Source organism: Thunnus maccoyii, chromosome 16 (assembly GCF_910596095.1).
Source record: "Thunnus maccoyii chromosome 16, fThuMac1.1, whole genome shotgun sequence".
NCBI classification, from domain to species: Eukaryota; Metazoa; Chordata; class Actinopteri; order Scombriformes; family Scombridae; genus Thunnus; species Thunnus maccoyii.
Genome location: NC_056548.1, coordinates 17,796,453 through 17,822,610, shown reverse-complemented (window position 1 = coordinate 17,822,610; position 26,158 = coordinate 17,796,453). Strand labels below are relative to the sequence as shown.

At 41.7% G+C, this 26,158-nt stretch overlaps 1 protein-coding gene and 1 long non-coding RNA gene across 5 annotated transcripts in view; one reads left to right on the top strand and one right to left on the bottom strand.

Moving 5' to 3' along the window:
* LOC121881503 overlaps positions 1-23,650 on the top strand; it is a 56,534-nt gene extending 32,884 nt beyond the window's left edge. For 2 of the 3 annotated variants that reach the window (XR_006091790.1, XR_006091787.1), the window contains exon 4: positions 4,368-4,433. This is a non-coding gene — a long non-coding RNA (uncharacterized LOC121881503). Of the gene's footprint in view, positions 1-4,367; positions 4,434-23,590 lie in introns of those variants that run through there. The other variant, XR_006091789.1, reaches the window with a different exon arrangement.
* Positions 958-23,743, bottom strand: LOC121881501 (G patch domain-containing protein 2-like). 2 transcript variants are annotated; one of them, XM_042389315.1, is made up of 10 exons: positions 23,561-23,743; positions 21,373-22,082; positions 16,043-16,104; positions 14,992-15,150; positions 14,610-14,689; positions 14,443-14,507; positions 14,292-14,331; positions 14,086-14,177; positions 9,997-10,082; positions 958-4,566 (listed from the first exon to the last, which is right to left on the bottom strand). In XM_042389315.1, exons 1-10 carry the CDS (start codon positions 23,741-23,743, stop codon positions 4,391-4,393), a joined length of 1,653 nt encoding a protein of 550 aa, XP_042245249.1. In that variant the 3' UTR covers positions 958-4,390. The 2 variants fall into 2 exon arrangements, with proteins under 2 accessions (XP_042245249.1, XP_042245250.1); XM_042389316.1 differs by having other exon boundaries at positions 21,373-22,053; positions 23,561-23,636.
* Positions 23,744-26,158: the final 2,415 nt, after the last annotated feature.

Sequence of the window (26,158 nt, the reverse complement as noted above, 5' to 3'; positions counted from 1 at the left end):
AGCCATTTGTATTCAACAGGACCACTGTCAAATCTTGTGAGGCTGGTGACAGTCCATTGTGAAATGTATAGATCCACAGCTAACTATTAGTTTCATTATCAGTTGTTCTATTGATTATTTCTTGATTATTTGATTAATTGTTTATTCTATAAAATGTTGGGAAAAAATACTAGGTCCAGGAGCACTGTCTTCATATTGCTTGTTTTGTCCAACCAAAAGTCCAAATTCCAAAGTTATTTAGGTATAAAACATAGAAAAGCAGACTGGAAGTGGAGAATGTTTGCATTTTTATTTTACATTTTTAGCTATGCTGGTGTGGCACCACATTTGGTCAGTTGGTCCCAAATTTTTAACCAGACTTAAGTATCTCAACAATTATTAGATGGACTGTCATAAATGTTCATACATTTATTGTCCTCCGATGATGAAGAGACTTTGGTGACTTTTTTTTAGCGCAACCATGAGGTCTATCTCGACAACTATTGGATAGATAGCCATAGACTTTGTCCCTCAGGATTAATTGTAGTAACTTTGATGATCCCTTAATTTTTTATTTAGGGTCATCATCAGGTCAAAATTTCAGTTTTTCCAATACATTATGACCAAATACCTACAAAAGTAATGACATTCACATCTGCCTCCGCTGTACTTTGTAGTGCCAATAAGCAAATGTTAGCATGTTAACACGCTAAGCTGCGATAGTGAAAATGGTAAAAATGACACCTGCTAAACACCAGGTTAGCATTGTCATTGTGAGCACGATATCATGCGGATGTTGGCATTTAGCTCAAAGGCGCCATAGTGGTTGATTGCTAACCCCTCCGTCCCACTGTTTCCTGTCTCTCTAATACTATGAAACACAAAAGGCAAAATACCCTAAAAAATCTTCAAATAAAAAAGTTTACCATTATGTGAATACAAGTCAGTAAACATTTACATATAACCTTCACACCAAAGTCAAGATCGCCAAAACTCATTTATTGCACACAAATTCAGCATTTGGAATAAATAGATACTGCACATTTTTCTATAAATACTCATGACATACAACAATGATTATAACATCTATGACATATAGGCAGACATACATCCTCTTTAAAAATCCCAAAAATCCTTTTGAACATACACAAATGACATTTTTAACAGACCTACCACAGCTTCTTATCTGGAGCAGTCTAATCAAACATGTCCACCTCGTCCATACATGTATTTTTTTTTATCAAATATGTAATGATCACAAAGAACAGAGGAACAGAACTACTGTATAAACGCTGCACAGCAGGTTTGATTAAATTTTACCATTGTAATGTCTCACTAACATTTAGTGACACTGTGCAGGCTTTCTGAGCGAGGAGTGATCCTCTTTAGATCATTTGCAAAGCAATTAAGCATGCCTTCACTACTATTAAATATAAAGATAACAGCCTATGAGATAAGATGCTATTTGTACTACGTATCAAATGTGGATAGCTGCCTAAGAGCCCTGATATCAGGGATATATCTCCCTGATATTAAATCCTTGTACATGAAATTAAAAAATACGATAGTAAAAAATTAGAGAGACATATCTACCATGCTATCTATCATGAAATTGAATTTATGAATTTAATGTCCTCGGACCTAAATCCTCAATTAATGGACCTATAATTATGCATCACATCATAAATACTACACATTTTATACAGTGCAATCACTTTAAATGCATGGCTTGATGGATAATATCAACGCTGACATTTCAATGAACAAGGCAAATATATAAATACTTTTAGCTGCCAAGAAAACATGAGATAATGTAAAAGTTATTGATCATTGCTACTACAGCATCACCACTCTGACAGTCACAGGAAACCCTGAGACCACACAAGGTTGGATTTCATTGTGAGTAGGGTGCCCACATCAAACCAGATCACTTTTGAAATCCAAAGTGAGTTGAACTACTGTGACTCGCAACATGCATTTGTCAGCAGGAACCAGAGAGCTTCTTTTGCATGTGTTTCTATCATCACTATGCACTACATAGCAGAACAAACGCCGCTGACAAGAAAGGAGCCAAAAAAAAGGCAAATTCCCCGCTGACCTGTGACCCGGGGGACAAAGAGGCTGCCCTGCATGCATACAGAGGAGGTTCAAACAGAGTTTATGACCGCATTATCTCGCCTCTTTCTCATCACCCCTCCACCCATCAGTGGACACTAGGAGCCACCACGGTGGAGCAGACAGACCAGGCATCACTCATTCACTCGCCTCCTAGGTGCCTTTGTCAGGTGATTGCTGGCGGAAAAAGGAAAACAGATCAATACATCTCCCATGGGCCTGACAGGTAATCTTTACCTGGGATGAAATATGAGTGGTACCAGCCTGCTGAATTCCTTAACTGTAACAGGGCAATTGACTGGCTGCACGGAAGCCATTCCCCCACTTCCTGGCCATTGGAAATTTATTTTGGGGCATACGGTTTGGCTAAGATGTCATTATGGTGACTGCTAATTACCATGGAGGGAGGTGAGGTATTCCCTTCCTACTACTAATGAAACTGTATGTGAATTGATGCGTCTTCCTCTGTTGTCAATGCCTTGGCACCAAAACACAGACTGACGGATAAGGCAACAGCCAGAAGCTCTCCTTAAAACACTACACAGTCGATACTTGTCAACGTGTTCAGAGGCATGTCTTGAAGCAGCCATCAAGGTATTTATCAAAAGCCTCTTTTTTTCTAATTACGAACCTCAACCTGTGCTATTCTCAATTCTCAATCAAGTGTGTATTCCTGGCGTGGTGTAACTCTGAAAGACTGGTTGCTGGCTGGCCACTGGACTCCCTGGTAAAGCTGCAGCAGCAGAATAGTCAAAGGGGTGGGAGGGGGTGTCTCAGCCTCAACACTTTGACTGATTCCTGTGGCAGGATGTCTTGTGTGAGGCATCCATTTAGACGAGTGTGCACACACAGCATTTATAAATGTCATCCCTGGCCAACATGATCACATAAAGCCTTCTCAGACAGATTATTGCAGACGTATAACTCACGTTAATTGGCAAATCTCATTCTACTAAATGCGACCATTCTCTTAAATAAGGCTTTAAAGTGTCTGAAAAGACATGTGATATGTGACTGATAATCTGGTTCATTTCACTAAAAAGGTATCTTGTAGTCATTACAGAAAGTGCATACCTGTTTCCTTTTGCTGTTTGGGAGGATTTCAGATTTTTTTTTAATAACTTTCGCACATAACCAAATTCACTCTGCTGTCTAAATTCAAGTCAACATTTCACTGTCAAATACCCTTTCAAGATTTGAAAAGGTGCAGTGAGTGTTTGTTCATGTTTTGAAAGACTACAACAGTTATCACCCACATGGTTCAGGTCAAGCACAATGTACATCACTTGACTCCTATATAAAAATACATTTTTCTGAAAATAGTTCTTGTTTATCAGCTTGGCGAGAACTGCTGTGTTTCATCTCACTGTACACTGCCATTGATCTTATAATGCATCTGATGCCGAGGGAGCTGGGGAAATGTATACCCCAAGGGTAGGTGAAAATACCGTGTACGACTCTCCTCTCCTGTCTCCGAGAGCTCCTCCAACTCCTCTCTGCTGGCTCTCGTTCGCTCTCTGCACAGTTCCTGGTGCAACTTACCCACCACTGCTGCAAAAACAGTTTGTTCAAAGAGATTTGCAGCTGGCCTTGAACATAAATACGTTTGGGGAAATTTGAATATGGAAGGTAAGCTGAAGAGAACAGAGGCAGCCCTCCCTCTGTGTTGTGCTAATGAGCACCCTTGTAAAAACTGTAGCTTTTCAAATCCATGCTAATAGGAGGCCTGTACTTTGTGTGGCTCTTTAGCGGTGGTCGCCTCTCTGAACCCTGTAGCAGCATGTGGTAGCTAAACATTCTGATGCTCTCCTGTCTCTGAGCTAGCGACTGTACATGCTGCTGCACAGCCATTGTTGACTAGCATAAAGTAGAGCAGACTCCCCCCTCGGCCACCCAGCCTCGACTGACCATCCTCTCCCAGTGTCCCTGCTGACAAACGCTGCGCTGCTACAGTGGACATAATTGTTGGATTGAGTGGTAGCAGGTGGCCTGGAGACTGTGCGTAGAAACAGGAGGAGCCGCAGAGTCTTGAGTCACACGAGGAGCCTCTTGAAGCTGCCTTCTTACTTGAGGAGATGGCGGAGGGTTTAACAAGGCTTGATTGCATTAACATTTGTCATGCTTAATATACTACCTAGAAAGACTGGATCTAGCAGTAACATGCTGATTTGAGGAGTAATGATGTGCTTTGTATTTTTTCCCATCATAAAGTTTGTGCAGCAAGACTTTTAGCGTTTTTATTTTCTGGCTTTCCCTTTGTTATGTTCTTCCAGGCTTGGGCGTGCTTATCCTGCGTTCAAGTGTCCTCATGGTCCCCCTGGGAGAAAGATAAACTCTCAGGCTTCGCAGAAGTAGAAGACCGTGAACCCGCTGCACTCGGTGCTCCCGAAGCCGACACAGCCTCTAGGGTTGAGGTGCTGCTGGCTCCCTGTGCCTCTTCTTTCTGGTGATCCTTATGAAATGGGTTGCTAGCTGCAGACAAAAAAAAAAGAAAGCACATATCATATTCTGGACATGTAACACGACAAAGAGAACAAACAGTAAAAGATACACACACAAATCACATTTTCCTAGACTGTTTCAATGGGCAGCCTCTCGAATAAAAATTAAATTTAGTCCACGACTCTTGGATCGCTTTATGTTTTAGGTATATTGAAATAAAACTTTGAAGCAATCCTCTCCTAATAGGTTAAGTATTAATGAGGTTTTGGTCAAGTGAGCCAAATCCAATTTGGCCCCATATGACTTGTGGACATGGTTATTAAAAGGCCAATCTGTGCTGCTCCTATGGCTTAACTTCCCCCCTCCAGTTATGCTGTGTAAGAAGCTGTATGTTTTTAACTCCATTCATCACACCTTCACATCTCACTGACTACCTTCCTTTTTAAAGATCCTCTTTCTCTTGATCTCGCTCACCTTTAAAGCTTTTTGTCTCTGCGAGTGAAGGGAAATATCTGAAAGAGAACCGGGGCCAATTTTCTCAGAAGACAGAGGAACTCTAAAACAATTGTGCTCCCTAACATGCTTTCCTGCTTTCCTACTCCACGTTGATAAATAAATCTTTCCTGATCTCCCCCCAAAAAAGTTAGCGGCGGTCACACAAGACATTTGCGAAGCAGTCCCAGAGCAGAGGACAAGGGAACTAGAAGTGACATTGTGGCTCTGGGCTGTCTCAAAGGATTAGGCATTACAGCATTCGCTGGCATGTGCTTTTGCTCGTTCCCATTATATCTGCTTGTGCCTCTTTCCAGATGACTTCTTCCCCAAACTGATCCGGCGGGCAAGATAATTGATTAATATTTCTTGAGGGAATGATGACTAACCGTTGCTGAGGTTCAACCAAAACACTTGAGTTAAACATAGTCAAAGCCCTGGATCAAAATTCAGGGGATTTCATATTTGACAGATACACAGAAGTGGCTGGGAACATTAGTCAGTGGGTGTGTTAACATGCATGTGACATACCAGATACTAGCTCGAATCCTGGGTCAAGGTCACATTCAGGATAAGCTTTTTTTTGTTGTAAGAAAACAGACATTTACGTACATATTTTTAATATTACAATACAAATTAAGGCTACACTAGTTAAAGTAAAGTCACATTATTCCTGCTAATGACTGGCTCATGTTTAGCTTATTATATGCAGTGGTGGAAGATGTACTCTAATCTTTTACTTATATTAAAGTTCCAGTACAACAATGTAAAAATACTCCATTAAAGTAAACTCCATTAAATTCAAAATCCTACTTCAGTATAAGTAGGATTAGTATATAGTACTCAATCTTCAGATTATATATAATTATGTATTACATTATGGCATTGTTATGACTGATGCATCCTTGCAGTGGTTTTTAACTACTTTATATATAGTTCGGTAGTTTAGTCCAGTAGTTCCCAACCATGCGGAACAGTCACAAAATAAATCCGAGGGGTCGTTAGATGATTAATCTAGGAAGGCAAGAAGAAAAAAACAAAGTTCGGCTCCACACATTTACATTCACTTTTTAGTTTTTTCTCTAATCTTTGCTTTTTTTGTGTGAAATATTGGATAATTTAATTTCTTTGGGCCTCTGACGATTTTTTAAATGAAACCATCTGAGACGTTTAGATGGGAAATGTCTCTTTGATGGAACTGCTAACAACTCACAGACATTTGAAATGTGACAAGGGGCCTCAACTAGTAAGGGATCACAAGCCAAACAGGTCTGGAACCACTGGTTTAATCTTTAATAATGTCCTGTATTTTATAAGATTATCATATGTTTTTAATTTAAAATCTTAACCTGAAAGGTAACTAGTAACTGTAGCTGTCAATTAAATATAGTGCAGTAAAAGGTGCTATATTTCCTTCTGAAATGTAGTGCAGTAGAAGTATAAAGTGGCAGGAAATTGAGTGCTTAAGTAAATGTACACCACTCAGTATGTAGGTTGTCGATAAATAACATAGCATTCACATACAACAACCCATTAAAATGTATATTTGCATATTTATGGGCTTTCAAGAGAATTAAAAAACGATGAAAGCAAATAATCAGCTGCTTAAATAAAAGACTGTTTCGTTTTTCCTGAATACCTGCACCTACCCTCAACAAGTTTTACATCAAGGTCAATGAAGACATTAAACGCAAAGGTTTTCTGTCAAAGTGGGAATTACAGTACATGCATTTATTGTGGGTGATAATGGGAGGTTGAATGGAACCATCTTACCATCTTAATAAGCTCTCATGTGATGCTCTCTAAAAACAATCATTACAGGCCTTCCTGGAGCACTCCCCTTCCCCCTGTTTATTAATCAGCTAATTACACATTGACAGTAATGGGCCTGCTGATTCCCACACTTAAATGAACAGGGCTGAATAGCTCTTTAATAATTAGCCTTTGTGTTTCTCTCTCTCCTTCTCTCTCTCTCTCTCTCTCTCTCTCTCTGTCTCACACACACACACACACATATACACACAACGCTCTCTCCACAAGTTGAAAAAACAGGACATTCAAATCAGACCTCCTGGTGAGAAGGTTTGCACATAAGCGAGTCAAGAGCGCCACACCCGACAGACTGCGCTACTAAAAACAAACTCTGTCTCCACAAAAAAAAATAAGCCAAACAGAAAACAATTAGAATGGTTACAAAGGCAGCGGGTTAAGTAAGTCAACTTGTGTGGGTTTCAGTCTTGAGCTCAGCCTCCAGCAACAGCTAAAACCACCATGGAAGTTTGGTGGAGCAGCGCAGGCAGGTGCAGGTGGAGATGGAGGAAATGGGTTTTTTTTTTTTTTTTTTTTTTTTTTTTTTTGAAGGACGCGAGCAGGGTGCGGAGTGGAGCCGGAGAGGGCGAAATAGTGCGGTGGGCTGCATTTCTGTCAGCAGAAGTGATGGCTGAGTGGTAGCGTTATTTGTCTTGTGCTGCCATACGGCCCTCGCACCAGCCTGGGCATTAATGAGAGGGGGCCGGACCGCCGGGCAGGAACACGGCGGGCCTCCGACGCAGGTGATCTGTCACGCAGCCGTCTTGCTCAGGCAAGGAGACACATGAAGACAGAGAGGAAAGGGAGAGGCGGCAGGGCTGACCGAGGGGCTGGCCTCAACATGGGCACCCACATGTGGTACTTTCCAACACGCGGAGATAACATTCAATAACAATCAAACTGACTTCAATCCAACCTATTTACTCCATAACTCTCCCCCAAAATTTAGCACACTGAATAAGTTCACGTTTGGGTTTATTACCGTCATCCTTTTACACAGATAAAGATGAAGGGCATTACAGGAGACAGCAGGGGAGGAGTAACATTGCAATAATTAATTAGTCTGTGTGTGAGGCCAGCCAAGGCTATTAAAATCCATCAGGATCTTTACACTTACTGATTCATCTCTGCTGCACAAATAATTCTCCAAAAAATGTGCAGTGTGTAGATTCATTGTCATTCTTGGCCACTGGGCAGCATGGTGATATTTTCCAGAGTACAAATATTGATATTCTTGGAAATTGTACAAACCATAGACAACACTCAAATTAATTAATCTGATACCAGAATTTTAATGATATCAGGTGAGATATAGCAGAAAGCTGGCATGCTTTGTTCTATATCTGTAAGGGAGTTGTTGGATTGCTGGATTGCTGGTGGTGAGAAAGTAGAAAATGGACAATTTAAGGCTGAGAAATGGAGTGGTCATCTAATCCAAACAGATACCTGGCTTGATAAGTTGTTGTTGTTTTTTTTCCCACAACCAGCTTCAGCACTGCTGTAGAAGTGCTAAAAGGGTAAAGAAAGAAGACAAAGCAACAGCTGGGTACCGCCTCAGTAATTCCCCATGGAGCCATGGAAGGCGCCTCCAGCCGCAGACCATTTTCACTCCTGATTACAGAGTTTCAAATCAACCACTAACACATACAACAATCCACTTCCTCTGGCCAACTCAAACAAAGACTTGGCTGTCGTGTTCAGTGAGAGCAACACCGGGAGCCGCGTGTTCTTTCTACTAAATGCAGTCAACAATCTTTCCATGCAAACAAGATGTTTACCAGGAAACAACTCCACTCAACAAATCACTGACTGTGATTTTTGTCTCTGTACACATTTGTATCAGAATGGCAACAAACCAAAATTTGTACACACACCGAGTGTGAGAGCTTGTCAGAGTGAATGTGCATCTCCTGGCGCTGGCGAGATTACTGAGAAGAGACATGGTGCAGCAGGCTGCCAAAGTAAAGATTTATACAGAGCAGTTGCAGCTGCAGAAACTGACATTGGATGACATGGGATGCATGATAAATCACGGTGGACAGGGGGCACTAGACTCAAGAACCAGGAAAACACTCTGAACAGGGCTGAAGGGGGATGAACCAATCAGGAACACTCTTGCACTTCTATGCAATTTAGGAAACAGATCATCTTTTGGTCACTCACTCCACAACACACACAATAAAAGATTTAATTTGTAGTATCTACGTCAAATTAAACATTAAAATATTCTGTATTTAGTTTAAATATTTTATTTGTACAGATTACACTGATGAGTTATTTCATTTGAGGAAAATGAATGAATCAGCTTTCATGTTTTAAGATTTTAACAAACTTCTTCCTCTTATGTCTTTAACCGCAGACTGTGGGTCTGTAAACTGTTGAGAAACTGAGGGATGCCCCTTGTTCCGCATGTTGAATATGAGGGGTCCTTAAGGGGCAGGGGTGAATCCTTTTTTACTTTTATGGGAAGTGGTTCAGCGCTGGGGAGGTGAAGGACAGAGTTGCCGGCCATTCCATCACTCAGTGCAATAAATGGATGCAATCTGTATCCAAGTAAAGCATTGGCTGTTTTTAAATTCCACCTCTTTTATCCAAATGAATGATGGACCCTGGTACAGTGCACTGTGCGGCAATATTAATATACATCGGAGGCCTGCACCCCTCACTAAATCAGCGAACCACCAGCATTTGTTATTTAAATGACAAACAGCAGCTGCAGTAGTGGAGCACGGAGAGGGGACGCAGAAGAAAAGGTGGACAAACCAATTCAGATTTCAATCCAGCAAAGACACAAGGCCCCGAGCCATCAGTCTAATGAAAAAAGGCAGCTCCACTGGTTCAAACACACACAGCGGCTGCTGCTCAGTGCCTCCTCCAATAGGGTGAACTCCACATCACACTTCTCTTCTTCTGCTTTACACAGAAAGCTCCAAATGTAAGATAGATACCAAGTCTGTCTGTGCACTTCACTCTGATCTTAACTAGTAAGAATTCTGCAAGTTCTTCTGTAATTACAAAAATGAAAGACAAATTTTAACACCTCCTTTAAAGATACATTCAGCTCTTCCTTTGAGAAATGTAAACTTTGTAACAACATAACACCTCCAATAATAATGTAAGTGAGGCAAGAGATTCATAGGTATGTGTGGAGGATATTACCTGATGTTGTGATGGACACAGCTTCTGTTTTCCTCCTCCTCCTGATGTCTCCTGTGCGTAACAGTCCCGGAGTGACGTTAGTCTGCCTGGGAGACACATATACAGACCCGAGCAAACGTTACTCACAAATACGATGATGCAGCTCCCACCCACAATCCACATGTACTCTTGTAAAAAAAAAAATATAAAAGAAATCGATAAACGCGAGCGCCGCACAGCTGCAAATACTGCAGTTTACATTGAGCCTCGGTAAGGTGCATGTTTTACCACATATTAATTTTTCTTCATTAATCTGCGTTTTCACCAGAGAGAATATTCAATGAGGAGAGGTGCTGGGGTGCATGTGGCTGAGTCATTGCAGAGTTCACATAAACAAATTACACCTGCTCTATGCCTCCTGTGTCATATGTCAGGAGCACTGAAATAGGAAAAGCCCCCCCGCCAGCTTAATAGCCATGACTTCTGAGATGTAAAGTTAAGGTCAAGGTCCGTTCCATCACTGGGAAGGAGGGGGGGGGCAGCTGATGTGATAGGTGCAGTGTGTATGTTTGTGTACAGGAGGTGTGAGGGAGCTCCAGTAGGACGAAATGACAGGTAAAAATGCATTATGCTTTATCTTATACACAACTACGCTGTATCCTAGAGAGAATTTAAAGAGGAATATGTCGTGCTGTTTGAAAATGCCAATAAACATGACCTGTAAAAATGGAATTAATGACAGATTGCAAAACAACAGAGCAGCATCCAAAAGTAGAGCTCCTTGTTAACCAGCTCGGCTCATCGAGGGCTGAAGGCTACATAAAGCTCACAACCCTAACAGACACGTGCTACAATAAGGCCCCGTCAGGGCAGCCTTTTAACAGGCAGCGTGTTCCATGACCTCCACACCCATAAATCACATGACGGGTGTGCAGGCACGGGGTGTCGAGAGCTGTGCGGGGCACGCTTTGAGCGAAGTCTCTATGTTGTATAATCAATAGATATAAAAATAAATGGCCTGACCGTTATTCTCTCCCTGCTACCCCTCTCTAATAAAATCCCAGTAATGCATATTTCATTTACTTTTATACTTATTGATTACCTGTACTCCAGTTAGTAAATCACGCGCCTATCGATCCCTCAATCGTACCTCTGTCGGACAGCACATAACCAGCCATTTGCGCCACTGATAAAGAGCTCAGGCATTGAACTCCCTACAGTAAATCTTTGCAAACTAACTTTTTAATTCCAAAATCGATCCCCGTTTAAACGTTGTCGCATTATTTCACGAGGCACGCCTGCGGTATTAAAAGTAATACCCTGATGCATTTGGTCTTAATGTGTGGAGGTCCATCCCTCCATCTCTTCCCTCATTACACCGAGGCCGAGGCACTCCAGGGCCCCTGCAGCCTGGAGGGAGGTGAGGGCCCTCCCCTGCTGCTGAGAGCTGAGAGGCAGAGCCGCTCCAGGGCCGCCGGGAGCCCACCGAGACACTCAGCACAATGCTAATCAAACATGAGAATACCATCAGCTGGCTCATTAACCAAGGCAAAACACCGCCATTCATCTCAGAGCAGAACCCAAAGGCGTTTTATAAGCATGTTACATGGCTCGGTGTAAAACTGAAAGAACTGGTAAAAAAACGCACAACACTGTTTTTATTATTTAACATCTGTTACTTCATCATTTTTATCAGCATGACAGATGTTGGCCAGTTGTTTTGTCCCTAAATATACTGAAACCGTGATGAGAAAACAAAGATTGACTTAGAGGCAATGAGGGGAGAAAAAACAAGTAATATGTAATGAAGATGGCCAACAACAGCTAAATCCTATCAAAGACACAAGGACACTGAAGAAAAAGTCTCCAAGATAGATTTTTTCAGGTCATATGAGACACTTTTAAACGCAGTGTGGTCCCTTAGGGTACAGAGTAAAACAGCACTGACACAGGGTCAATTGTAATTTTGGCGCCCACATCCAAAAGCAAATATATCAATTAAAAATAATAAATCAAAAGAGGAGTGAGGTACAGCAGTTACAAAATGGCTATCTATTTTCATTAGGGTACATGGCGCTTCAGGTGTGAGCAGGATCTCAAGATTAATAGAGGTATTCAAATGAATCAGAAAGGATTAGGGTCTCCAGGGAACATAATCAATAGCTCCAAATCAATAATCAATAGGCCACTCACACCAATATACTAACTGCTGACACCAAGATCTCACAATTAAAATGAAAACTGGGAAGGGAGTGGCGTAAGACTATGATTTATCTCACAGCGCAAGTGTCATTTAGAAATAAATAAGTCAATAGATAAAAGCTGCTGCTGCCTCGCTCAGGTGGGAGGCGGTTATGCATTTTAACGTGGCCACCGGCCCCGAGCATTACAGCCAAATCCCACAAAGCATTGCGCCTGTTCACGCTCCGAGACCAGGATAAACAGCATGCAACCTCATACAGCCTTTATCACTTAACATCAAATATCTGATTGTCGGCATCAACTCGCAGCAAACGGGAGATGACAGCTTTTATTAATACAGTATCATTTCAACCTGGCCGCGGTACAAGATTAATGCTTACACTCTGCCCACAGAGAAAACACTTTTCTCTCAAGGGTGTTTGAATACAAAGAAAAGTCAGATGTATGGGAGCTCGGGGCTAGAAATCGATCATATGATGTTCAAAAAACATGAAAATAGAGTGAAGTGAAATCAAGAGTAGGCCGTTTAAAGTTTGTTAAGAGCAGGTATCAGCAATTATAGTATCGCTCATCACTGTCATGCAGTGCAAGAATTGTTGTTGTGTTTGCGTGTGAGTTTCGGATGAAGTGAAAGGAAGTAAACGGGCACCATGTTTGCGGAGCTGGGTCACAAGGACAGAGGAGCCATCTCACTAGAGAGTGGATTTGAGCAGCTTGGGGAGATAGATTCAGCTCGTGCCCGTCCAACGGGACACATCAGAAGCCCCACTCGTCAATCCCCCCTCTCTCCCTCGTTCATTTGGGAGTATGATTTATACTTTTTGAAGTGAAGGGTCTTGAATCCCACTATAAAGGAATTAAGAGGTCTCCCCTGAGTCCGCCATTCAAATGAGAGCATGGCATGGATATGAGGGCTTTTTAATAGAGAGAAATTAGTATTCACAATGCCTCAAACTGGAATCTGAAGGAACCTTTCAGGTGGAGAAGAAAGGGCCAGTTTAGAAAAGAAAGCCCTAAGAAGTCGGGGGCTTTTCATAGCAGTCGTGTTTTTGCCCCTCATCAAGGAGCGCCGGAGCGCTCTGTGAAATAACCCAAGAGAGAGGGTGGAAAAAGTGAGTGTGTGTGAAACAAAAATTAAGAATGCATCATAAATAGGCAGAGTGGGAACAATGCAGCGAGGAGTCCCACAGTCTTGAGGCCAAAGGGGGCTGCTCGGCTTCTCAACAGTCCCCCACGCAGATCCAACAGTTCCGGGGATGACTGGGAGCCATGCGATGCTTTGACAAACATCTTTTGGATTTTAAAATGTTTTTGTGCAGTCCCAGAAATGCCGGAATTTAAATCAGCATTAGAACTATGTCCACACATCGTATTTCTCTGTTTGGGAACACTGACCTTGAAAACTATTGAATTGAAGTGTTGCTGCATCCAAGTGTTACTTCTGCAGCTGTCTACTGTCAGTTCAGTTTAGACTTTAGGCCAGGATTGCCATTCGGATGAATGTGGGGACATGTATTTATGCATATGTGTGTGTAATAAATCATTGAAAAGAATACATCAAGTATAACATAAAGATTTAAATGACTTTGAATATTTTAGTTTTTTAAACATGGCTTGAACTCAAGTGTATGTTTCCTTCCTCCACAGCTTAAACTCATTTTGATAGAGAAGAACAACAACAATCAACCCACTGAATGTATCTGCCCACACACAAACACACACAGTCTCTGAGGCATCACCTTAACATGGATTACTCTAGTTAACAGCGACCTATGCTCTCTAACTGATTCATTTAAATGAGCTGACCATAGACTTGTCCATCAATATATTGAGCTTTAATGGCAAAGACTGAATTGTGTCTCCGATAGGCCCTTGAGAGGTTGCGTTATTTAACGTGGCATCAACTACCTGTTTCTGCAGACAGAGGAGGAACATCTGAGACGGGAGCTCTCTGACACCATGTCAATGGGACACACGGGTAATTGGCACAAAGGGTTCCACTGAAAATTGAAAGTATCAATAACATTTAGATTTTGAGACTCACAAGTACAGTCTGAACAAAGTGGGGCCAAAAAGATAATAAAGCTTGGAAAGAAATGTTTAACGTGACATACCTGGCTTCGGTCTCGTTTTCCAACAGAAGGAAGCCAAAAGCTAAAAGGAGATTATAAAAGTATAATCACTGGATTCAAAAAGATGATGGGAGCAGATGCACCTAATACAAGATAATTGAGTTTTGTAAGAAAAGAGTTTGAAACATCTTACTCTCTCTGGTAAGGATCTTGAGAAAAGTGTCTCAGTCTCTCTACAAACACTGGCATGCGGTTACCCTGTAAAACACAAATCAAAGATGCACAGTAAGAAACGAACATAAAAACTGGTTTTCAGTAATTGTAAGTCTACTGAACAGGAAGGTGCCAGTTTGCTTTAACCTTGCTGGGAGGCCTCCTCCTATCCTTCCTGATGCAGCAGGCAGCGGTGCCAGGCAGGCGTTTAAGATGTGAATGATACCCTGCAACAGTACAAAACATGACATTTATCTTCCTGTGTTGAAAAATGGTCAAAATGATTATTATTGCTTAAGAAAGATGCAGGAAAAAGACAAGTAAAACTTTATTTAAAGTATATACTGTAGCAGGTTTTATGCAGAAAATCAAACATCTGGCGGCAGCAATTTGAACAGTGTTCTAAGAAAGACCTGAGAGGATCATTACAATAGTCTGTTCTACAGGATAAAAAAAAAGCAGGCACTAGTCTCTCCAAGCCCGCTGTTGATAAGACGGAAGTCAGAAACACTAAATCATCAGCCACAACCTCTCTGAGAGGGTCGTGCGGGTTGCAGGAAGGTAGGCGATGGGCGGTTATCCTCGAGGGAGAGCTGATTGTCTGAGTCCCAGCTGGGCAGCAGGCTGGCCACGCCTGACCCGACTCCACAGTCCCCCTCAAAGAACCAGTCACTCTGCTCGTCATCACCTACGTAAAAGGAAAGGGAAGATGTTGCATTGGTGAGCATGTCATTGCTGCAGCCAGCAAATTTCCAGCAGTTTTTGCCAAAACATGCTTTTCTAAAAATGTTACATTTAAAATTGTGCTACTGTGCTGCACTTAACCAATTATAAACTTGCCTCCAGTCTGTGGGACGACCAAAAACACTGAAAGTTTACCAGAATAATGTTGGAGATGGGAGGTAAATAATTAAATGGCTACAAAACACTTGCATAATGCTACATGAGCAATTTGGATACGTTTGATTAACGTTATATTTATGCATTTTAGATGGTCAAAGGCTGAGATGAAACTGCAGGAGCTAAGTGTGTTTGGTGGTCCTACAAACTTCTTGCTGATGTGTGTGTGTGTCAAAAATGACTGAATTTTCATTTTAGGCTAAATCTTTCCTTTAACGACACCCTAATAGACAACTAGACAACACCAGTCTAATCCCCAGACACCGAACTCCCTTCTCAGACCTGTCAGTCAGCGAAGCGCACGCAGGAACCATGCCTCTCACAGTCAAGGTGTAGTGACAACTGTTAAATCAGAGGCCGTCTGGCCCCACCACGGCTAATGAGATTAGCAAAGGCTTCAGCGCTCATTAACACGACATGACAACGTCTTATTAGAGTCGCCTGGGTGCCCAGCAACCAGCCCATTGTATCGAAACCTCCCTCTCTAGCCCCAGCATTCCCTCAGAGTTGAGCAGGGTATTGTCCAATGGTGACAACTTGCCTCATTTTTCTTTACACAATTGAGAATGGTTCTTCTGTTAGCTGCAGACACTCAAAATCAAATCAACTGTTTACTATTTTTAATTACAGTAAGTGAAGAAGCTGCTGCTCTGTATGTTAAAATATTTGTTTTTTAATACCTTGCCTCCCCTCGTCATTGGTGAAAAGGCCGGGGTCACTGCTGCATGTACTGCTGGTTTCACTGCAAAGAAAAGAGGAAAAATATCACGTGAATTATTGCCACTGACCTGTTTCTTTAATATCAATGACATTTTAGGGATGAGGAACGATGTTCTGATTTGTAATCTCAAACCTTATGGGTTCTTAGGTCAGACAATGTTATAGGATCTGAAAAGTGAACAATGTGAATCAAAAATGTACATGCCACTGTAATGTCAATATTTAACATGTAACATTCACCGATAAAAATAATGAAGAAGTCCGGAGCTAGAGGTCGACATAAATGGAAATGACACAAAAAGACAGAGCGTGCTGTGTTCTCCCTTGTTGCGATAGCAAACACAAAGGCATGAGGAGAGACTCTGATCGAAGCCACTGAGTGACATGCACAATCTAATTGAATATCCTCCGCTGTCAGCTCCAATCTAATCTGGCCTGCGTTGTGGAGGATGACAGGAGAGCGAAACACATTCCCCCTGCCCACCCCTCCCTCTGGGTGTGCCCCACACACAGAGCGACCCACAGACGTGCTGCTTCCACACACAACAACTGGCCAACATCTGTTGTGTGGGTCTGTGACTGCACACTGCCTAGACTGCTCCGTTGCTGCTCCTCTCCACACCCCCAGGCAACCCCCGTTAGGTTCCCACCACACCCTCTGTGCCCCCTCTGCTATCCCAGACCACATCAGGTTTCTCTGTGCATTTCACACCTCAGCCAACTTGGACTCGACCTCCAGACACTCCAAGGTCATGGAAGGGGGGGTGGAGGATAGGAAGGAACAAGAGTTCAAAAAATGATTTTTCTTTCTAAAAGTAAACCAAGTTGTCACACAGCTGTCATTGCTTACTTTAAAGAAATGTAACATGCAGATATATTCAACTAGCTACATAAATACTTGCAGTATATTTCATAAAAGCCAGTTAACTTAAAGGACATTGTTGCACATGTGGGTGAGATGTTCCTTTATTATGAACACGAGCACTGCAGTTTATTTGAGTCAGTCCTACATACTGCCATAAATACTCGCTGATGTGTATTAATCTGCATGAGAAAATAGTTCCCAACAAATGCACTATTTACTCCTGTTTGAGTAACAATTCCTAACAACTGCAGTATTCAGCTCTTTAAGGAAATTACTACGCCTTTTTTTCATTAAAATATATATTTGTGACCCATTTTTAAAGATACGTCTTCAGTAGGAACAAATGGGCTGCCACAAGGAGGTTAGGGATGTCTTAAAGTATTGGTCTTTTCATGACATTTCTTGACTATAACGCAATATATATTAACACCAGGCTCATCCTTTGCCTGCCATTCAAACTCCTTTATGAAAGAGAGGGAGCCTGACGTTCTTCATTGCTTGCATTTTGCTTCCTGTTTGTCATTGCTGACCTTGCTCACACCAGAGGCTGGAGGGTCAGATATGCGCTGATACGGTGCTTTGCCATATTGCAGACGCCTGCCAGTGACGGCAGGATCAGAAAAACGTCCGTCCAGCCTGCACATCTTCCTGGCCAGATGGTCCTGCATCATCTCCCCTCGCATCCACAAGAAGCAGATGTGAGAGGGAGCAGGCCTCTCCGGGGAATCTGGAAGATGTCTGGCCTAGCCAAGCATTCCTGGACCGTCCCCTCCACCCCCGTCCTACACCCCTTCAGCCCTTCCCAACCTCTCCAGACTGATTCCCCAGGCCTCTGCTCAGCTGCACCCCACTTCTGGACACATCGGTTGGCATCTGGAGCACACAACGCTCCATCATCAGTAGAGGACACAAGCTCTACAATAAGCAATTACTACCATTTTGGTTTTATGCTTCATTCAACAACCTTTCTCCCTTTGAAAGATGGAAGTGTTTGTGTTGCACCAGAAAGGCCGGGGATGCACACAGCACTTTGTGGTTTCTTTTTTTGATGAGGTGCTGACTTTTAACTGTTTCCAGCAGCGCGATGTCTTCCTCCATTTACTTGTTGAAAAATGTGTTTGCCTCTTATTGGAGGGATTTTGTGCAAAGTTTGAAAAAGAATCACAGGTATAAACAATTAATTAGAGACACCCATTAAGTATTTATCCGTATTAAAGGTGTAATGTGATGTTGCTTGGAGCAGCACAGGGCCAATGTGAGACCGTTTCCATTAAGTACTGCCTAATTAATGCCATGAATAATTGAGACGCCCATTTTTCTTGGGACCAACAGAAACACCTCTTCTTTCTTCAGCAGTGACCTTTGGCAAGAAAAGCTGACAAACTTGGTCGATGTCTCACACAGAAGTCAAAGGACATCATTCCAGTGTTTGCTTAGACTGCAGCGAGCAGAGCCTCGCGCAAAACAGCACGTCCCCCCAGTTCAAAAATAAGATATTCTATTGCGGATTAGGTTCCATAAAAACAAATACGTCTTAATTAGATAAAACACCATATGTCCATGGTGAGTCAAAGGCAAGGGCAAAAACAAAAACTGCATTTCAGTGTTCTGGTGCTGAACTTAACTCCCCCAATGGTCCTATTGTCTCTACACAAGCCAAAGAGGTGAAGCAAAACACAGTATCCAGATGAGCACTAATCATTAGGATATAATCCTCAGCTCCTGGGAGAGGCAGACCAGTTTGCACAGAGATTACAGGCTAGCCGCCATTTATTGAGCCCAGGCTCATTCTGCAGAGGAATAAAGAAGAGGCAGAGACAGAGGGGGGCAAAGCGCTGATAACAATGGATCTGTGGGCTCTTCAAACAAGCCGCCCCAACCCAAATCCATGCCCTCTTCCATGGGTGTCTGATTATAAGGTTATCCCACCCTCCCTGAGCTGCAGTAATTGGATTAGTCTCAGAGATTTATGAAAATTAACTTCGGCAAATGGCGCACAGCTTTCACAAAAACTCCTCATTGAGTTTTCAAAATATAAATTACAGCATGATAAAGCTGAGAAAAGCAAGCACAATGGAGTTGTTTTCCCATGGCGGCGGGGGTTGGAAGTCAACGTCACCAGTAGCAGCACACAGCAGGAGACAGAGGCTGAACCCGGGATGCCGTCTACCCACAGGTGAGGCCTGCTTGCTGGGCCAGCCTGGGTGCCAGGTGGCCTCACTGCCAGCAGGCTGGGCCGGGCCTAATCAAGGATGTGGAGTCCAACTGGAGCTGCCAACATCTGCTCTGCTTGCACTTGGGTGGCTGAAGGCAAAGCTCTGCTCAGTATGCACATAAGAGGAGTGACCTTGAGGAGAGGCACGTTTTAAGAGACCAGACACTCCATATGAAAAAGGTTAATGGAATGAACGGAGACCAAAGAAATCTGAGTGCTTCAAAAGACATTTTCACAATGGCATCTGTGTCTGACATCAAGTGGACCGTACACACTCGGATTATAAATATTGTTGTTGTACCACTGTCAACCACTCATCACTGCTGCCATTTTTTCATATCCTTTGCCTCCGCCAGGGCTCAACCATTAGATTGTTCAGCCTTCAGTACAGTGTGGCAGTCTACTGAGCAGCAATCAAGAGCGTTGGCGTTGTGTAAGTGAGAAATGATTGACAGCGTGCTATGGTGTTCCCATTTATTTCTTCTCCGGAGCTGTTTTCTGTCAGGACGGCTATTGATTTTTCCATAAAGTAAGAAAACAAGTACCGTTTAGGGGCTAGGGAGGTCAGCACAAATTAAACCAGAAGATGTAAAGCCTTCTGTCTGTCCCATTACCAGTTACCACAAATGTCTGTCTCATGTGGGGTTTTTTTTTAATATATATGATCAACAGATAATGAGATCATCAAAGGAAATGCACTGTACAGGAGCATGGGGACCTGCAAGGCTTAAAAATTATGTTACCAATGTAGCAATAAGCTATTTTATAATGAAACACATCTAACCAGCATAATATCCAACTATATCAGCTCATTATACACGGGGATCATGTGAGGTATTTACGGCCAAAACACAATTTATACATTCTGAAAAATAAACACTCAACACTTCACCCTTAAAAGTTTTGATAGACCTTAATAATATTATCTGATAATGATACATACTAGAAGAACTGAAACAATTAGTAAATAAATTGTCAGAAAATTAATCGGCAACTAATTTAATGATTGATAAATCCTCGATTTTTTTTGCTGATTTCTGAAAACATTTGCTTCTCAAATGTGTGGATTTGAAGCTTTTCGCTGGTTTATATCATTGTATTACTTTGTATGTCTTATGTAAAGCACTTATGAACTGAATTGCCTTATTGTAAAGAGTTACTATACAAATAAACTTGCCGTGTGTTGGGTCTTGGACTGTTAGTTGGACAAATCAAGACATGTGAAGACATTAACTTTAACTCAGGGAAACGCTGACATTTATAAGACCAAATGATTAATTTAATAATCTACAAACACTATAAATAATCATTAGTTGCAGCCCTTGATACAAAACCTGTCACCATTTAGTCTTTGCTTCACTGTAATAACATTACGTCCCTCTCTGCTGCTGCCGGTTACCACCACATTTAGTTTTGCTAAATAAAATGCACACAAGAGGGTGCACTCTGGGATACTGGGACAGGCACAGCTTTAATTACCCAGCCCAAGACAGGAATTCATTTCAAAACAAATCAATACCTCACCAAGTCACGTGTTTATTTGTGACAATATTTCTCGAAAAGAAATAATGAGCTGGCAGATGCCCGGAGGCATAACTATCAAAGATCCCTCCCTGGTGATCATACCAGCTATAGGAGATGAGGATGAAGAGACTCTATCATTCATTTTTAATGTCAACTCAATACTTTAAAGTGGAGTGGCATGATTGTGATACTTTTTTTTGGTTTAGTTGAGGACACACTGAATATTGACAACTGGCTAGATGAAGACAGGCAGTATAGATCATCTTAAATGTCGCCTTGTTTAATTGCTTCTGTCTGATACTGTAGTAGTTATGCCCATGACTTTTATGTTATAGGTTTAACTGCCTTAGTAACTTTCTATTTAAAGGGTAAAATTGGCTTTTAGAGTTTTGAGCACATCTTTCAGAATGATTTTAATCTTGACTCTTTAAACAATGACAGGGTTAACATTTGGCTTGTTGCAAAGCTGTAAATTTTGAAATCTGGAATTGCTTAATTTTCACAAACAGTGAACCAAAAACCTTTTCATAGAACACTAAATAAATGTCAGATGTGGACTGGATCTTTGCCTAAAGGCCTAACTGTGAAACAGTAATATAATGAATGAAAGGTTAGGTTTGACTCAAACAAAAAGAAGAAAATGCTATTTTCGGTGTGCAAATATCTTTCCGTGAATATAACATTACCCCTCAGACATGTTCTCATCTCCACCATCTCTGTGTTCCTTGGCCTCCAGTGTGATCTTACTCTTCCAGCACTCCTTTCCCATCAGCCTGGCTCCTTCAGTCTGCCTGTCTGCTCCCACCCAACCACCAGACCTATTCTTCGATCCAGAAAGATGCTGCATCCTGGATGGCCTGTGCCTCCGTTTTCCATCCACACCAGAAACCTTTAACTTCTGCTGCAACCTGACCGTGACGTCTGAGGTCATACGTTTGACCTTCCTCCGCCTCCTGAGTGGCCGCCCCGGATTATTCTCAGTGAAGGAGTCAGACTCTGGCCAGGAGGGCTGCCTAGTCCTGGTCGGGCCTCCTCTCATGAGGGAGTGCCACTGGTTGGTTGCAGTCATATCGTCAGAGTCACTGCAGTAGGCCACGGAGGCTCTGAAGGCTGAACGAGCATTCCCCCTGTAGTTTTTAGAAGCCTCGTCCAAGCTGGACTCTGAGGCCTCAATCCAGCAGCGTCTGTGCTCCAGTGGGTAGAGGGAGGACTCGCGATGGCGCTTACGGCCTCTGCGTCGGCGGATCTGCCGGCGTTGATGCAGTGGATTGAGGACCATTTCCTCCCACAGCTCCCCCAGCTTACTCTGCTCTGAGGTCTGCTCCAGTGCAGACACCAGGTCCCGCACCAGCTCATCCATCATGATGCTGGAAACCAAAGACACAACAGAGGAAACCTGAGTGATGTGAAGACAAACAGTTAAACACTATGGATGATGGTACATCAAAATAAAATGCAATACGTATAAGCAGAGTAGATTAGTCTTTAGATCTGTACAGTGACAAAACAATGACAATAACAGAAACGTCTAAAGATGCAGCTCCACTGATGATCACCAGATTCTGGCTCTAATATAACTCCCACTTACATTTATTTAATAAATCATCATTTTTATACAAATACTTACTTTACTTGGTATACTGTTTGCTTGTGTGACAGTTTTGCTTGGGGACATCTTTATCTTTACCTGATAAACAGCTGTTTTATAGGGTTGGGCATTCTGACAATGTATACCAATAAGATGCTAAATGTTTGGCAACCAGCAGAGATATTGAGATACTATTTTCACAATGATATCTATTTATGGCTGTACTATATTATTGCAAGAATTAATAGCAACAGAATAATAGATTTGCAAGATTTTTGGCATCGATGTGATAAATCAACTTGTTTATCCTTTGGGTTTTTAATATATTAGCAAAAAGTGTAATTGTAGTTAAATGTTGTTGTTTAATCTACATATGGTTTCTCATTTGAAATTCCAGAAAATGTACTACATAACCATTGATATCATTATATAGCATTACATTTTATCTATATCACCCATCTCTATTGTCTCGGGCTTCATCAAGGACCCCTAAACTTACACAAATTAGACTACAGACCCCCATTTAATAAGATTTTGTCCCAGGGTCTGATAAGATTTTTGCTTTTGGATGTTTTATTACAGAAAATGTATGAAACCTATGACCAGAGTAGTCATACATTCTGTCATTTTGTTACTTATGGATGGAATTATAGTGAAAACAAATTATTCCCCTTTCCACTGGGGACCCCCTGAAACCCTCTCAAGGTCCTCAGGCCCTATTTTGAGAACCACTGCTCTATACACCTGTCATGTACCCCACCACACAAAATTCACCAAGATAGACCAGATTTACACCAGCTTTCTCTCTTTTTGGTTTGGTGATTTTTATTTGAAGTCTAGCAGCGTTAAATTGTGGAGGATCGTCCACACTGTGACACTGTGTAGCTTCCCTTGTTTGATTGCAACATTACTGAAAACGACTGCTTGTTTGAGCGTCTACACATCAGCAGCAGCTACAAAACGCTCACAGCGTCTTCATAGCAGCTAAGAAAGCGACTTCTGCAGCTGTAGGACATCAGTGGATGAACACAGTGGCAGAGCAGAGGCAGGCTGAGCTGAGCTGAGCTGAGCTGAGCTGTCTGCTCTGTAGTCTGTTACATAACAACATCTCACACGTGAGCTCAGCACAAGGACAGTCACACATCTCTCTACTGTTAACTGTCAGCGAAATACACCTTGATACAGCAATTCATGCGGAAACCGTGTTATATACGAGCCGAAACAGCTACTGTAATGCTATGAGCGATAATAATAGGCAGAGAGTCTATTGTGTTTTGTGCACTCACCAGTCGCAGCCTGTCTTGTTTTGTTTTCAGCACAGCTGGGACACCAGACGCACTTCCGCCCTCGCTGCCCAGCCAATGAGATCCCTCCGCCTCTCTGTGCCACATCACCGTCATGTTTATGCAGATAAGGACAACACACGAGTCTATTATCACGCAGCTAACACATTTAACTTTCACTATCATAACATTCCTATGACGAGCTGATAAATTGCTGGTGTTTATTATTATTTCAATTAGCTGTATGACTGTAAATGTTCTATAACGTTTCTGTGCTGCTCATACAGTTCATGGTGATCCTGTTGTAGTGTATTATTGTTTTATTTCAGTTAGGAAACAGTTAGGAAAAACTTATATCTACATTTTCTTGCGGTATAAAGCCAATATTCATGTTAGTTTTATACTATTTAAACTGCCAGTTCTGTTGCCAGGATTTTAGAAATATTAGTCAGACAAAGGCCCCCGACCGTTTCCTTAAAAAAATAGTTTCTAAATGATTTTTTCCAAGTTTTATTCCAATGGAGAAGTTCTTTCACAGGAAATTCCTCCAAAAACCGCTTGTAAACTGCTTGTAACTAAAAATAAACCTAAACCTCTAACTAAAATAACAGCCTCAAAACCTTTATTCTTCAATAATTATGATAATGTCTAACCTTTCATTTACATTTTGACCTAGTGTCACAAAACTGTTGTCTCTTATGTGAGTCTTTTGTCTTGAGAACATACTAAAAACATTTTGTCAGGTATTTGTTCTTTTTCAATTCTCTTGGTTTGGCGCTTGTGTTGTGAGGTTCCTTCGTGTCAGACAGTGAACTCTTGTCCCAATCTTGCTGAATGGTTGATGGTTTATGAAAAAAACCTAAAACTAAATTAGTACCAGATGACATCGTTCTTCCCAGGAAACTGCCTAGGATGTTTTTAATGAAATTCCACTTGTGTAAAATAAAAAGAAATAATATAAGTTTTATTTTCCAACATGAAGGTCTAAATGGTGTTTCAAAGCCCTCTGGGTCTAAAATTACTGGAATCAGCTTTAAAAATATGTGGGTTTTTACCCGTAGAGTTATGTAAATTCCCCCAGGTTGCTAAAACCTCCAATTTCCAAGAAGAAATACAGAGAACATGACCTCAGTGTGTTTAATGGCAGCTACGGTCTTGGTTACTGATGCATTTCTCGTAAATGTATTATGTTACGGTTGCCCTCATGTAGTCTGGACACAGTATGAACACCTGTAAAACCTTATGTAATACAATAATTATGCAATAGACTACTAACCATATACAGGCTTTCTGAAGCTTACATATGACCAGTTTCTGCTGAGACTGTCATAGAGGTTAAGTCAACTGTAAGGTGATTTTCACAGCCTGAATTTATTGCCACTGAATGTAAAATACATTAAAAAGAATACTAAAAAAGAGCCAAAAAAACGATCCAAAAACAACATATAGTTGAATCAAACCCTCACTGACACTCTCAGTAAAAATCAGTGCAAGCTTTACAATTTGTCGCAGGGCGATTGCATTGAATTGCATTGCATTTTACAGCTTTCCATGCAATTGTAGTTAATTTTGTGAATATGTGAGTATCAAGAGGTCTATTCACAATGCTGCTTACTGATAAAAACTTCTATAGACAGGCCATTGTTTTGAATCTACATGTCTGTTAATTTCTTCAAACAAAATCAAAAACCCATGTAAAGTTTGTGATTAGTTGTAGATTATAAGATTAGAGTAATTCTATTACCTCCACACCTTTTAAAACAATAGTGGACTAATGTGTGACAACTCTCTGTAATGAAGGGTTGTCTCTCAAAGCCAGTGTGTTGCTGAATGAAGCAAAAAAGTCATTTACCACTTCTTTCATCTCTCAGATGAAGGCAGCCCAAATAATAAAAAAAAGAAAAGTCTGTGAAAATGAGTACAAAAGCCATTTAATCTCTCTCATCTTCCTCTTAATAACTGCAAATTTCCCCTTGGGCCCATGGGAGAGGGCCTCTCTGTGCCGCTGCCACCTTATCTGTCGCCTCCATATTTCAGCATGCTGAGCGGCTCCCTCAGTACCCAGCCCCCGGCCTCCTCTCGCCCGGGCCTGTGGGGAAGCTGGGCTCCTGGGCCCACCATTGTTCTGGCCTGGGAGGCAGTCCGGAGAGAGCCCTGAAAGCCGGAGAGTGGGAATATTAAAAAAAAAAAAAAAACTTGAGCCACTGCCTCATTAAGTGGCAGCCTTTCACAAGCAAACATATCAGAAACAGCCCCCTTTCAGAGGCAGTAATTAGCAATTTGGAAACCTTTCCCCCTCAGGATATACAGTTTCAATTTAGTCAGCAGCTTTAGATTCTTAGGCACTTAATATTCATTGTTTCTGCCATCTTCCCAATTTCTCGACGTACATTGTCTAGTCTTTCACTGGCGATAAAGTGTTTTATCTTTCATGTAATTCTTCTTTACAATGAGCCCTCTGCAAGAGAAGTTAATTTTTATAAATAATTTTCAAAGGGATTTGCAAAGAATGTGAGGGATATGATAGCAAAGTGCTCTTCAGGAAGTGCCAAGCTGAATATCCTATGGAGCTTGTGCTCGATTGATTAAGTCTGGTTGTAA

Coding starts and splice junctions, on each gene's coding strand:
- LOC121881501 (XM_042389315.1), bottom strand. CDS start 23,743: ATGATAGTGAAAGTTAAATGTGTTAGCTGCGTGATAATAGACTCGTGT. Junction 15,151..16,042: donor CAATGACGAGGGGAGGCAAG/GTATTAAAAAAC, acceptor CCTTTTACGTAG/GTGATGACGAGCAGAGTGAC. Junction 4,567..9,996: donor TGTGTCCATCACAACATCAG/GTAATATCCTCC, acceptor TTTTGTCTGCAG/CTAGCAACCCATTTCATAAG.